Here is a 15,282-nt window from a genome sequence, read left to right as displayed (position 1 = left end):
TGAGACAGAGTTTTGCTTTTGTCACCCAGGCTGGAGTGCAGTGGTGCCATCTCAGCTCACTGCAGCCTCCGTCTTCCAGGTTCAAGCAATTCTCCTGCCTCAGCCTCCCAAGTGCCTGGGACTACAGGCATGTGCCACCATGCCGGCTAATTTTTGAATTTTTAGTAGAGACAGGGTTTCACCATGTTGGCCAAGCTGGTCTGGAACTCCTGACCTCAGGTGATCTGCCTGCCTCGACCTCTCAAAATGCTGGGATTACAGGCGTAAGCCATTGCACCCAGCCCCCTTAATCTCTTTTTAAAAATTATTTAAAAACAACTAAGAGAATAGAAAACAAATTCCCCAGTGTATGAGGAAAGGTTGCCAAATAGGGAAGGTAATGGCAGAGGGAAGATACCTAGAAAGGATCCTGCTTTTGCATCTTCAAATTACAGACAAAGCCAGAAGGCAGCATACTCATTGTTGAGAACAATAGGAACAGTTGATGCACTGGCAGCAGGAACTTCCCTAGACCGTTTGGCATCATGGAGGAAATAGGGCAAAGACATACAGTCATGTCATCCAGAAACTATGTGAGGCACAGTGGAGAGGAGACACTGGTTGGGCTATAGAGTTCCTTGTTTACTCCTGTCGTGCTAAAAGCTGTGTTGAAGCAATGCAGAAGGGATGTATTAAATTGGGGATAGCCAATTTAATTATTTGGTAAAAAGTGAGGTCTAAAAGAGCTCCCACCCACTGAACCCTACATGAACTGTATTAACTTTTACTATGAGACAAGCAGAATTACTACTCTTTTCTGGTGCTGCCCCAGCTTCTCCCTTATACAACAAATCAGCAAATCTATCTTCAAATCACAGACAAAGCCAGCAGGTAGCATGCTTATTACCCAGAACAATAGGAATAGTACATGCTTTGATAGTGGGAGCTTACAAAGAGAATTCAATCAAAAATGATTAATCAAAGAGGAGGGGCCAGGTACAGTGGCTCACACCTGTAATCCCAACAGTTTGGGAGGCTGAGGCAGGAGGATCACTTGAGGTCAGCAGTTCAAGACCAGCCTGGCCAACATGGTGAAACCCCATCTCTACTAAAAATACAAAAAAATTGAGCTGGGTGTGGTAGCACCTGCCTATAATCTCAGTTACTCAGGAGGCTGAGGCACAAGAATCACTTGAACCTGGGAGACAGAGGTTGCAGTGAGCTGAGATCGCTCCACTGCACTCCAGCCTGGGTGATAGAGTGAGACTCTGTCTCAAAAAGTAATAACAGTAATAGTAATAATAATCAAAGAGAAGCCAACTATGAATCTATACAAAGACACTATAAGGAAAAGAGAAATGTACAAGGAAAAACAAGTGTTAGAGAATATTCACAAAAAAAAAAAAATGTAGCCATAGAGCAAATAAAATTAGTGCTATTTCAAATTTAAAACCTTTAAAATGAGAAATTAAAGCAGAGGTTTTAAGAGTTCAGGGAAGATAGGGTAAGATAGTATAAGAAGATCAAATGGAAGCTATCAGAGTTCAGGTAGGAAATCGAAAAGAAAAAATAAGGCTATTGGAAATTATGGTGACAATATTAATAGCAACACCACAAAGAACACTGAATATTTCTGTACGGACATCAAGGATGGAGATGTGAGCAAAAGGAAGTGAAAAGGAACAAATAATGTTTAAAATATTAGAAAAATTATAGACGCAAAGGAAAAATAAAATATGTAGAGTTGCTGGAAAAAAAAATAAGAACAGAACAAATGGAACCTGGAAATAATTTTATAGCTTCATTTTGAGAATGCTTTCATTAAGAGAGAGAGAGAGAAAGACATAGCTGGAGATGGAAGGGGAATGCCTTATCTCAGGAAAACTGTCACACAATTACTAACACCAAGATATACCTCATTTGATACATTGGGCTTCAATGATAATTCCTTTGGGCAGCTAGACAATAAGATCAAGGCCTCCAGTGGGGCGGAAGAAGAGGATCAGTGTGGTCCCAGACTCTCTTACGTCAACATTTAGTATTGGCAGATAGTGTGGCAGTAGCTGGTAGTTACTAGGGGAAGTGGACACACCTAACTCCACCTCTTAGAAAGGCTAAAAATAAAAGAATGACAAAAACATATCAAGAAAATAGAAATCAAAAGAAAGCAGTTTGAATTCAGAGTAAAATAAAAATGGTAAAAGTAAATTAATGCAAAAAATACCACTTTATCATATTATGGGTAAGATGCTCAGTGAACTTACAAAAGTTGTCTAACTTATTATTTCATAATAAGAGAAATGAAAATTAGAACTGCAAAGAAATTTTATCTCTTAGATTGGAAACAACCAAAACAACTAAAATGTTTCATAAAACACTCTTACAAATTGAAAGTGGGAGGATAATTTGTAAAATCTCTGTGGTGGTTAGTTTGAAAATTTCTATCCAGCTGTGAATTCCCATGCCCTTTGACCCAACAATTCTACAAGTGTTTTCCTGTGGATTTACTTGCACATTTTGAATGACTTGTGTTCAAGGATTTTCACTGAGGCATCGTTTGTAATAGCAAAACATTGTAAACAACAAAATTATTCACCAGTGGGGGCTGCTTGTATAAATGATGCTATATTCACATCAATCTAAAAGCCTATCAATGACAGATTGGATAAAGAAAATGTGGTATATATACACCATGGAATACCATGCAGCCATAAAAAAAAAAAAAATGAAGTCATGTCTTTTGCAGGAACATGGCTGGAGCTGGAGCCTATTATCCTTAGCAAACTAACACAGGAACAGAAAACCAAATATCACATGTTCTCTCTTATAAGTGAGCCAAAAACAATGAGAACTCATGGATACAAAGAAGGGAACAGCAGACACTGGGGCTTCCCTCAGAGTGGAGGGTGGGAGGAGGGAAAGGACCAGAAAAGATAACTATTGGGTGCTGTGCTTAATACCTGGGTGATGAAATAATCTGCACAACAAACCCCGGTGACATGAGTCTACCTATGTAACAAACCTTCACATGTATCCCTGAACCCAAAATAAAAGTTAAAAATAAATAATAATAATATATATATATATATATATATATATGAAATTTAAAAAACAAAGATAGATAAATATCTCTGGAAAAATATATAATGAAATCCCAGCATTGCCTCTGGGGAGAAAAACTGGGTGGCTGAGGCAGATAGGTGAGAAGCTGACTTACTTTAAAACAAACAGTTTGAAATGCTCTCAGCTAAAAGTTTCAAGAATTTCTTTTTTCTGAACTACTTCAGAGTAAGTCATCAACTTAATTTCTGTTACTTCTGTCACCCCCATATACTTTCTTGTATGTTCTTCACAAACAAGACATTCTCCTACAAAACCACAATATTGCCCTCAAAATCACGAAGTTAACCTTGATGTTCCATCTAATCCTCAGATCCAGTTTAAATGTCATTGTCCCAGTAATGTCCTTTTTTATAACAATTCATTAATAAAATGATTCAGGCTAGATTCATGCATCACATTAGTTGTCATGTCTCCTTCAAGCTAGAATGGTTTCTCAGTTGTCTTTGACTTTCATGATCTTGATACTTTTGAAAACTATCGACCAATTATTTTTAAGAAGGTACCTCAATTTAAGTTTGATGTTTCCTCATGCTTAGATTCAGGTTATACACTGTGGCTGGAAACCACAGAAGTGACGGTACTCTTCTATTCATTGTATCAGGTGGCACATGATTTCAGTTATGCCTATTACCGGTGATGTTAACTTTAACCACTTGATTAAGGTGGCGTTTGCCAGTCTTTTCTACTATAAAGTTATACTTTTTCTTGTTAAATCATAAATATTTTGTAGTAAAGTACTATGAAAATATTCCATATCTCATTAAGCAACATATTTATTAAGTTATTTATATGTATCAATGTGGACTTCTGGATTTTTATTTTATAGTACAGTGGGCTATGATTTATCATTATTATTATTATTATTACTTGTTTTGATACTTAGGTTTTCCCCGATTTGGCCAGTAGTCATGTAATTACTAATTTAATCAATACTTCTACATGAGATCAATCTCCTGTCAAAGCCACTGTGCACCCCCACCTTCCCAGCCCCTGAGCAGACACCCTTTTCCCCATTCAGGCTTTGACATTTTGTGCCAAGTGCTGCACTACATCTTCACCCCACCTGAGCTTCATCACCCATGCCAACCTGTCCTGTCATCCTCCTAGAGAGGTGCCCCCATCTGGGTCTCCAATACCCCATACCAGGCCACCATTGTCACCTACTATACAGAAGCCCTCCTTACCCCTCTTGGGCACTGACACCATGCCAGATGCCTACCTCAACTCATCCAGGCTTCAGGACCCTGCATGAGGCCACCCTACCATACAGGTGCCTCACTTACCCCACTCATACCCTGACACCCTGTTCCAGCCAGCATCACCACCTCATGACACCCATGCTGGCCACCCTGCTCACTCCACTTGGGCTGCAGTGTCCTGCACTATGGTTGCCAAGGCTCTCCCAACCCTATACATGGAGAGCCACTTTGCCCAGCCTCACCTATTGGCTTTCAGACTGAATCATTCTTGTAGGGAGAGACAAGAAAGAAAAAGCAGAGAAACAGAAGACCAAGAACAGAAGGCTGGATTTTCTCTGCTTACCCTTCTGTTTAATTTTATGCTATGTGTGAATCATCTATTCAAGAAATAAACTATTTTTCAATAATTATAACTGTAAAACCTTAAAAACAAGGGACAGAGTAGTGTGAATGAACTTTTTTTTGTTCAGAGCAAAGTACAGATGTAGGAGATAATATGTGAAGTTCACAAATAAGGAAATAGAAGCATAAGCATATTATTAGATTTTGGTGGTAGCAATTAGAACGAAAACCAGAAATTGCCATAAAAGGAAGGTTATCTTGGAAGGTGGAGGGAATCATAGGAAGGGGTGGAGCAGATAGAGCAGACAGCTATTATTTTTCGGTGTAAACTCTTCTGTACTCTTTGGCCTATTTCTATAATTATAGTTCATTTGATTAACTGTTTTCCTCTTTGTGGTTCTGCTTTTGCTTTTTCATTTTGAAAATTTTTCTTCACTTGAGATCAGATATTCACTTAAATCTTCATTATGTTATTTAAATCTTTGCTTCATCTTGAATTTATGTTGATATGTAATGATGATCATTTTATTAATTTACAGAAAGACAGCACACTGGATGCTGCTGAAGAAATCATCAAGGCATGGAGTGTCCAGAAGTCTTGATATGTGCAGAATGGATTAATGTTTCTATTAGACGACCTGGGATGGAATTGTTACTTAGTGCTGCCACCTGCTGGGTTATAAGATATTTCAGTACAACTGGAATTGAACTATTTCCATTGTTTTTCCAAAGCAGTTAACCCAACTCCTAACAATATTCAGGAGATCTGACCTTTTTTTTTTTTTTTTCAGTTGAAATGTATTAACACATCTTCCACTATCATTTTATAAGAATCAGCATAACATAGTGGGTAAGAACTATGAGATGTTTAACTTCTCTGTAACTCAGTCCAATCACTATAAAATGGGAATAAAAACAGTACCTGATTCATATGAAAGTCATTTGTGAGGATTAAATGGACTAATGTATGCAAAGCCTGGCAAACAATAAACACTCATCTGACTTTAGCCAGTTTCATGCTTCTGCCACTGTGTAAGAACTCCTAACCAGTTCCACGCCTCTACCACATGTATTTGTTTTGTGTACCCACCTTCCCCTTCATTCACCAACGGCCTTGAATTCTGTTCATGGTTTTGCCTCATACCCCAAGTACTGCTGTTATTTGCGGTGGCTTCAAGGTTCACAAGGACTAGCCAGGCTTTCTGTGCTTTGACCTCCTCACCTCTGGTGATGTTCACCTCCACTGGACTTCATCCACCCACTGCCTTGGTCACTCCCTGAAACTTTTATCATTCAAGTCTGCTTCACCTTTTGAGATCACAAATTCATCATCTCTGTTCTTCTAGTTTATGCTTGCTGTCTTGTGCACATGTTCTCCCTTTTTTTTTTTTTTTTCTCTCTCTCTCTGTCCCTCTGTCTCCTCCCTCTTCCTTCTCAGCTCTTTTCAAATATCACTTCTTGGCCAGGCGCAGTGCCTCATGCCTGTAATCTCAGCCCTTTGGGAGGCCAAGGCTGGTGGATCACTTTTTGAAGTCAGGAGTTCAAGACGAGGCTGGCCAACATGGTGAAACCTCATCTCTACTAAAAATACAAAAAAATTAGCCGGCCATGGTGGTACATGTAGGTAATCCCAGCTACTTGGGAGGCTGAGGCAGAGGTTACAGTGAGCCAACAATGTGCCACTGCACTCCAGCCTGGGCAACAGAGTAAAACGCTAACAAAAAAAAAAAAATCACTTCTTTAAACGTATTACCAGTTCAATCTGCTATTTCACAAAAAATTGGTCTGTGACCTTCTTACTTTAGAATCTACTAGGATCCTTGTCAAAGACAGATTCTGGTCATCACCCCAGACCTAATGAATAACAATTTCAGGATCTAGCCCTCCAGGTGATACTTACACACATGAAAGTTTGATCATTACTGTTGTAGTTTGTAGAATTCCCTCATCTTATTTTTATTGGTTCCCTTAAATCTTCACTCCCTCATCTAGCCATGACTTCATTGTCTATCACTTCAGCCAAGATGCTTTTGTTGCCTTGAATGATTTCCACCATTGTTCTATCTCAGCTTGTCAAAAAGAAAGAACTCAATCCTGGGATTGGAGCTCCATGCCTGAGCCTGGGCTGTACATTGCACAGTTGGGCAGGCTCTAGCAACCAGAATTCACATCGCTGACATAAACTAGACATAATTCAATGTTCCCCTACCTTTTACAACAGCAGCAATTACTATCATTCTCCTATATATTTATTTTGTTTTGTTTTGAGATAGAGTCTCACTCTTGCCAAAGCTGGGGTACAGTGGCGCAATCTCAGCTCACTGCAACCTCCACCTCCCAGGTTCAAGCAACTCTGATGCCTCAGCCATCCAAGTAGCTGGGATTACAAGTGTGTGCCACCGCACCTGGCTAATTTTTGTATTTTTAGTAGAAGCAGGTTTTACCATGTTGACCAGCCTGGTTTCAAACTCCCAGCCTCAAGTGATCTGCCTGCCTCGGCCTCCCAAAGTGCTGGAATTACAGGCACGAACCACCTCACCCAGCCAATTCTCCTATTTTTAATAACAAAAATACGTTACCTCTATTCTCACCTCAAAGCCCACCACCAGTAGCATGATTAAATCATACCAAATGACTTCAACCCCACTTCTGTCAAAAATAAAATGAAAAAACAAGCTACCAAACCAGCACCTCCAACTAGGATTGCACCACTAATCGTGTGACTTGCCTGCATCATCCTCCTCCTTCCTTCTCTCCAGTTATAATGGTCATTCATCTTTGACCTGTCCAAGGCTGACAGGTTAGTGGTGGCAGTAGAATAAAGAGAACTGTTGGTTTAAAAATTACCAGGTCCAGCCATCTATAAGGAAGCTCAGGGCCCAAAGAGCCAACAATAACAGTAGCAATAGAAACCCCATGGAACCTGTGTAGCCTGTCCACCCTTGCTAGGAACTTGGCAAAATTTCCACCAGGGTTTAAAGCAGGTTTTTGCCTCCCTGAGCTTGTCTAAGGCTAATTCTACCACATATGCTCTGGATCTTGTTTCCTCGCACACTCTCAGAATTGGCTCAGTCTACGCTCCTGGACCTTCAGTCTCTACTGGCTCCCTTCAGAAGTGGGACATGTTCAAATCTCTACCACCTTAGAAAATTCTTTCACTGATTGAGTCTATGTACTAACCTGCTATCTCTTCCCATTCAAGGCAAAATTCCTTCTATCTTGCCTTTCTCCTTCTCCTCCCTCCATTTTTTCTTCATTCCTATCTTCATTTCTTCCCTCTCTGCCTCCCTCCTTCCCCTGCTTTTTCCTTCCCTCCTCTCTTTTCCCCTCTTTTCCTCTTTCCTTTCACAAGTATCACTCGAACACCTACTATGTGCCAGGCACTCTTGTAGGCACTTAGTGTACATCAGTGAACAAAAATTAAAAATTCCTGTCCTCTAGGGCTTTTCATCTAGCCAGGGGAGGCAGATTAAATCATAAACATCATAAAATATATTGTATATATAATGTGTGCATAATTGTATGAAGAAAAGAAGTAGAGCAGGATAAAAGAGGATGACTGTTACAGAAGCAAATTGAAATTTAAAATAATGTGGTCAGAAAAGGCCTCATGGAGGGGACACGGAAGCAGATTTAAAGAAGGGGAGGGAGACAGCCTTGTGCAGATCTTGGGGAGAACATCCCCGGCAGGAGGAATAGACAGTGCAGTGATTCTAAGCCACGAGGGTGCCTGGCATGTTTGATGAGTACTAAAAGTCTGGTATGACTGGATAGAATAAGGCAAGGGGGAGAGTAGTAGGTATTACATCAGAGAAATAGCATAGGACCTCAAGGACTATTATAAGAATGATGGCTTAATCCAAATAATCAGGGTATTGTTCAATTTTTTTTTAAATATGTAAAATGCCAGCTGGTACCGTGGCTCACACCTGTAATCCCAGCACTTTGGGATGCTGAGGCGGGAGGATCATTTGAGGCCAGGAGTTCAAGACCAGCCTGGGCAACATAGTGAGACCTCATTTCCACACAAAAAAAATTTTAAATTATCTAGTCATGTTGGTGTGCTCCTGTAGTCCCAGCTACTTGGGAGACTGAGGTGGTAGGAGCTTGTACCCAGGAGGTGGTGGCTGCAGTGAGCTGTGATCACAGCACTGCACTCTAGCCTGGGAAACAAAGCAAGACCCTGTCTCAAAACAATAATAGTAATAATGTCTGTTGCTGCATTGTATATAAATACTCGAAATGGGAAACAACCAAAATATCCATCAACAGTCTAATAATTAATTTAGCGAGAATATTCATATAGTGGAATATCATATAGCAATGAAAATTAAGGAAGTACAGCTACACACAATAACCTGAGTGAATTTCATCAACACTGTTGTCATAGGGTTTCTTCACAGTGCCTTCAAATAATCAGCTAGAGCTCTCAGTAGACAGTATTCTGCAATACTAGAATCTAGTGCTGTGATCATTGAAGTTTTACATGTCAACTCCAACCTCAGGGCTTCTGGAATTTCTGTGTGCACCCTGGGGTGAGGGTTTCCACAGTTTGGTCCAACAGGCCTAAGACTAGCCCATGGAAAACTCCATGTCTGGGTGATTCAAGAGACAGAATCATTATCTTTTTCATTGAGCTGTGATGAGGAGACTTGAGTTGGGGAAGAGGAGGGAATGGATTGTAAATATGAGGTCTGTGGGCTAATAGTGCAATATTGAATGAAGGATTTTTTTTTCAGACATAAGAATTTTATTAAGGAAAGGCTCACAGACACATCCATAAATGAATGGGAGGTGGATGGGGAAAGGGATGAAGCTCAGCAAGGGTGTGATTTCACGTGAAGTCCCGGCATTGGCCTGACTGCCAGGGGAGGGACCTATGGAGCATAATTTATGCTTCAGAGTGTGTGCCTCCTTGTGAAGGGATCTGGGCTTTTTACTCCTGACCCTGTCAGTCAGTGGCCTCAGCCAAGGGGAGTGGGAGGTGGAGTGGCCACAGGCACATAAAACTCCCAGAGCCTACTGGCTTTCTATATGGGCAGACTGGCTCCAACATCAGGTCACAGGTAACAGCTTTAACCACAAATCACTTAGTTAAGATTGAGTACAGAGTGCTGGCAAGAGATCCTAGGGGATCTGGATGGCTGCCAACAGTACTGGTCACAACCTATACTTCCAATACTGCCTGCTCACCACCAGGCACCAGTTGTGGGTCTTTCATTGCATGCTGCCATAAGAGAAAATTAATAGTACCTTTTGAAAATTCTGGGTTGGCTTTTCATCATCTACAGACGTACTTCTTTCCTCCAGTGGGTAGAAGTGAGTGTCCCTCTGCAAGACTGAGCAGCCATCAAAGTTAAAGTTGACCTGGGACATTTGAAAACTATGGAGGGCAGGCCAGGCATGGTGGCTCACACTTGTAATCCCAGAACTTTGAGAGACCAAGACGGGCAGATCACCTGAGGTCAGGAGTTCAAGACCAGCCTGGCCAACATGGAGAAACCCCATCTCAACTAAAAACACACAAAAAATTAGCCCGGCATGTAGCATGTACTGGTAGTCCAGCTACTTGGGAGGCTGAGGCAGGAGAGTCACTTGAACCCGGGATGGGGAGTTTGCACTGAGCCAAGATCACACCATTACACTCCAGCCTGGACAAGAGCGAAACTTTGTCTCAAAAAAAAAAAAAAAAAAGAGTCCAGGAGAGCCTTTTCTTTTTTCTTTTCTTTTCTTTTCTTTTTTTTTTTTTTTTTTGAGACAAAGTTTCACTCTTGTTTTCCAGGCTGGAGCGTAATGGTGTGATCTCGGCTCAGTGCAACCTCCCCCTCCCGGGTTCAAGTGACTCTCCTGCCTCAGCCTCCCGGCACATGCCACCTTGCCTAGCTAATTTGTGTATTTTTAGTAGAGACGGGGTTTCATCATGTTGACCAGGATGATCTTGAACTCCTGACCTCAGATGATCCACCCGCCTCAACCTCCCAAAGTGCTGGGATTATAGGCGTGAGCCACCGGTCCCAGCCACTCCTGTATACTTAGTTGAGGCGTTTTCTGAGACAGACAGATGCAGAGAGTAGATTCCCAGAGGCTGGTTTTGGATGGCCAAACATTTCATAGAATTTATCCAGAGATTTCTGAAGTCCATTACCCTTTTCTTTGGTCTCTGATTGGCCTTTCACAGAAGGCGAAATCAGAAGTTCTCAGTGGTCCCAGAGTCATTTTGTTCACTATTTAGGCTACTGGTGTCTGGATCCACATCAGAAAAGCCAGGAAAAGAATGGAATTTCATAGAACTAAAAGCCTCGCTGTTGGCCTCTTGGCTGGGTCTCTGTAGGACATAATCCCTTACATACAGGCTTTTGGCAGGTCCAAAATACTGTCCTCTGACAGGCTGCCTGGGGTGGCTTCCTGGCAGCCATAGTCCACCCTGCAGCAAAAAAAACCAAAGTACCTATTTTCTCCACTTCCTTTGCAACTAGTCAAAAGTGCTCAAGAAAGCCTCTCCTTTATGGAAAAAGGCAAAGTCCTCTTGAGACTTTTTAATCCTATTTGTCCTTTCACCCTTTACACCCTTCCTGCCTGGAATGTAGAAGTGAAGGCTGAAGGCAAAGCAGCCATCTTGCATTAATGCCACAACTAGCATGATGGTGAAGCTCTATAGGGTAAGCATGGCAGGGCAGAAAGATGAAAAGAGGCTGGAACCCTGGAAGCAATTTGAAGCCACTGTACCTACCCCCACACTTGTAATGAATGAGACAAATAAACCCCTATTTGTTTAAGCCACTATAATACAGTTTTCTGTTATTTATAGACGAATGCATTACTGATATAGATTATACAGTTACAAAGATCACATTTCTCTTCTAGAAGGTAAGTTGACCTGAAGAAAAAGTCCTGCAACACAAAGATAAGGGCCAATCAGAAGGTTCCTGTAGGAGCCCAGGGCAAAGACAGTGAGGCCTTGAAAGATTTAGTGTGAGAAAAAGATACATTATCACAAATTTTTGTCAAGTTTGTAAATTTTTTCCATAATTCTTATGATGAAAATAATTCCATAACCACACACTTATAAAATATATTAAATTAAAAATTATTCCCAGATTAACCAAAGTCTACTTGGTTTCAGTTGGATAAACTCAAGAGCAAAACAATAAAACAAAAACCTCAACCATGTTACTCAGACATGAGAATTTTATTTTATTGCTGCTCTGAGAATACATCTAATTATTCAATCATGCCAATTAAATAGGAAGTTCACCTGCTGACAAACAGCTCTCTTGGGATATATCAGAATAAACCATAGCAATAATCAGATTTTCTAATCAATATTAACTTAATCACATTACACACTTGCTACTTTCCTTTATATTTAGATACAAAATTTGTTTCTTATGTTTAGTCTTTCATTTATGACAACAATCTCATGGTTAAGAAGATAAAGGCTGGGAGCAGTGGCTCATGCCTATAATCCCAGCATTTTGGGAGGCTGAGGCAGGTAGATCACCTGAGTCCATGAGTTCAAGTCCAGCCTAGGCCACATGGCGAAACTCTGTCTCTACAAAAATACAAAAGTTAGCCAGGCACGGTGTTGCACACATGTAGTCCCAGCTACTTGAGAGACTGAAGTGTTAGGATTACCTGAGCCCACAGAGGTCGAGGCTGTAGTGAGCCATGGTCATGCCACTGCACTCCAGCCTGGGTGACAGAGTGACACCCTGTCTCAAAACCAAAAGAAGATAAAATATTTTGTTTCCTTTTGACCATGAAAACAGTCATCCCATCTGAAGCATTTTTTTTTTTTTTTACAAACTCTAATTATCCATTAATAGCATAAACATCCAGAGGGAGATCAAGATGGCTGACTACATGCTGGTAGTATCCACTTCCTCCACAGAGAGGAACAGCAAGTAGATGCATTACAAATGGATCATCTAGGAGTGAATGCCAGGGTTCACCAGAGAGGAGACTGGAAACACCAGAAGTAAGGAGAGGCTTTGAGGCAGCTTGCCCAGCTTGGGGACTGACAGAGTCGGAAGAGGCTTCTGGACATGGGAAAACAGTAAGAAAGAAACTCCCAGGGCTCTGAAATGGGTTTTTACAATCTTGGCTATGGGAGAAACCCTTGACCCACTAGGGCCTTGGGCCTGATATATGAAGCTGCTTAAAAATTGCACGGAGACATTGTTCCAGAAAGGAAACCCACACAGTATCCCACAGGTGTCCAAGCCTAGAGCAGGCTCAGCTAGGTGCCCGTTTGAGAGCCTAGATACTAGGGATCTACAGACACCATTGCTGCCACTGCACTGCTCCAGGGAAGGAGAGCGGGGACTAGGCGCTCCCACACACTGCTATGAGGGTCCCTACCTCCCTGATGCAGGCTGCTAAGACTGAAACAAGAGTAAGCCACACTCCCCATAGCTTCTTGCCTATGCTGCTTGACTGAGAGGTTCCCCATCCTCTCTGGTCCCAGGCCCAAGGTACCATTTTCAGAGTTCAAAACCAGGCTGTGCCCTCCTGGGGCACAGTTCAGGCCGATGGGACTGTAGCCAACAACCAGCCAAGAATAATCAGGGAAACCAGGCTCACGTACACATATCCAGGACAATACCCACTGCCCTCCAATGGGCTGCGTGAGGCAAGTAGACCTCAATCCCCATGTTTTTTTGCCCACACTGCCTGCCTGGAAGGGACCTCACCCTTCCTGGTCACAAGCCCAAGGCGCCATTTTGAGAGTTTAATGCAAAGCCACACCTTGCTCTTAGACTGAGTTTGAGTTGGCATGGTAGCAACTGTCACCCAGCCGGGGAAGGCCAGAGAAACCAGGCTCTCCTATGCACACCTAGGACAATAACCTACCTCCCTGCTATGGGCTGCTGTGAGACTAAGACTCAAGCAGACCACACTCCCCACAGCTTCTTGCCATGCTGCTCACCTGACAGGGGCCCCACCTTCTCTGCTCACAGCCCACAGCTGGCACCATTTTGAGAGTTTAACACCAGGCTGTACTCTGCCCTTGGGGTGAATTCAAGGTGATGCAGCTGCAGCTGCCACTGAGCCATGGAAGACACAGGGGAGAGAAAGCTCTCCTAAGCACACTCAGGATAATACCCACCACCCTGCTACAGGCAGATGAGGGCTGGGGACGTGCCTGCACAACCTATCACAGCTTTCTGCAACACCAGTGTGGACTGCTTGGCTCCAGTGGATTGTTCCACCATTGCAACCATCATCACCCATATCAAACTAGCAGATCAGGCACCTAAGAACCCATCCACACACCTGGTCCACTGCTCCCACTACTAGCTGCTAAGCAAGCCACGTGGAAGTCCAAGAATCAGGACCCACTAACACCAAAATCCAGTGTAAGCTGCTCTGGGGCCTAAAACAGGCACACTTACCCCATAGCTGCCACCATTAAGGCCTAAAGATTGGTTCAGAAACATCAGCCCCGAGGGCAGAACTAATAGCCTTAACTAGAGCGTTATTACTGTCAAAAGACAAAAGAGCAAACATATACACTGACTCCAAATATGCATTTGCAACCTTACATGTGCATGGGTATATCTATAAAGAAGGAGGGCTCCGAACAGCAGACATTTGAGATTGTGAAAGGATTATAGTGACTGGTATGACAGTATGATGACAGGAATGAAAGGGCAAGGTAAGGTAAATCACAAGTTAAAAGAAGTCGACCAGGTGCAGTGGCTCATGCCTGTAATCCTAGCACTTTGGGAGGCTGAGGTGGGCAGATTGCCTGAGTTCAGGAGTTCAAGATCAGCCTGGACAACATGGTGAAACCTTTCCCTACTAAAATACAAAACATTAGCTGGGCATGGCAGCAGGCGCCTGTAGTCCCGGCTACTCAGGAGGCTGAGGCAGGAGAATTGCTTGAACCCAGGAAGCGGAGGTTGCAGTGAGCCGAGATCGTGCCACTACACTGCAGCCTGAGTGACAGAGTGAGACTTAGTCTCCAAATGAACAAATAAATAAGTATAAACAAACATCCTACTTTAGCTGAAGCCTCAGTACTATACCTTCTAAACATCATAAGTCCATTTTCTGTATAAATTCCAGAAATGACTTATTATCAAACCAATTTTACAATTATTCTTAAGTATTCTGCTCACCCATACATACAGGAAAGAATACAAAACTCATGAAACTGTTCAGTTTTTAAAAATTCCTCTCTCTGGAATGTCTTTATCCCATTAAAACAGTAGTGTCATGCTCCATGCTGGGAAGTGGTCATTTCAAAGGCTCCTGACATCATGGCCAATAGGCCAATAACCAATCCCTGAATACCAGGCATGCTCCAGCTTGAGTCCTTTGCCCTTGCAGTTCCCTCTGCCTGGAATGCTTTCCCGCCAGCATGCACCTAACTACCTCAGATCTTGACTCAATTACACTTCAGGAGAACTCATCTGTAAATCCTGGCTCTCTCCATTTCCTTTTCCTGCCTTATTTTTCTCCTTAGCACTTATCACCGTCTGACACACAATATGCTTTTCTCATTTATCGTCCATGTCCCTTCCTAATATACGTTCCATGAGGATAGGGATTTTTACGTTCTTTTCAGTGCTGTATCTCCAGTACCCAGGGCAGAGTCTGCCATGTAGGAGACCACTCAATAAATGTTTCTTCA

At 42.3% G+C, this 15,282-nt stretch overlaps 1 protein-coding gene across 4 annotated transcripts in view; it reads left to right on the top strand.

The window, feature by feature from the left end:
* KYAT3 (kynurenine aminotransferase 3) overlaps positions 1 to 5,650 on the top strand; it is a 64,112-nt gene extending 58,462 nt beyond the window's left edge. For all 4 annotated transcript variants that reach the window (XM_032247803.1, XM_032247802.1, XM_032247804.1 and 1 more), the window contains one exon: positions 5,183 to 5,650. In XM_032247803.1, the coding sequence (XP_032103694.1) occupies positions 5,183 to 5,245 (63 nt within the window). In that variant the 3' untranslated portion in view covers positions 5,246 to 5,650. The remainder of the gene's footprint in view (positions 1 to 5,182) is intronic.
* The last annotated feature ends 9,632 nt before the right edge of the window (positions 5,651 to 15,282 follow it).

This window comes from Sapajus apella, unplaced genomic scaffold (genome assembly GCF_009761245.1).
Source record: "Sapajus apella isolate SASKATOON/1434 unplaced genomic scaffold, GSC_monkey_1.0 scaffold64, whole genome shotgun sequence".
Taxonomy (NCBI): domain Eukaryota; kingdom Metazoa; phylum Chordata; class Mammalia; order Primates; family Cebidae; genus Sapajus; species Sapajus apella.
Note: the sequence above shows the minus strand (reverse complement) of the source record. Positions and strands in the feature narration are given on the sequence as shown.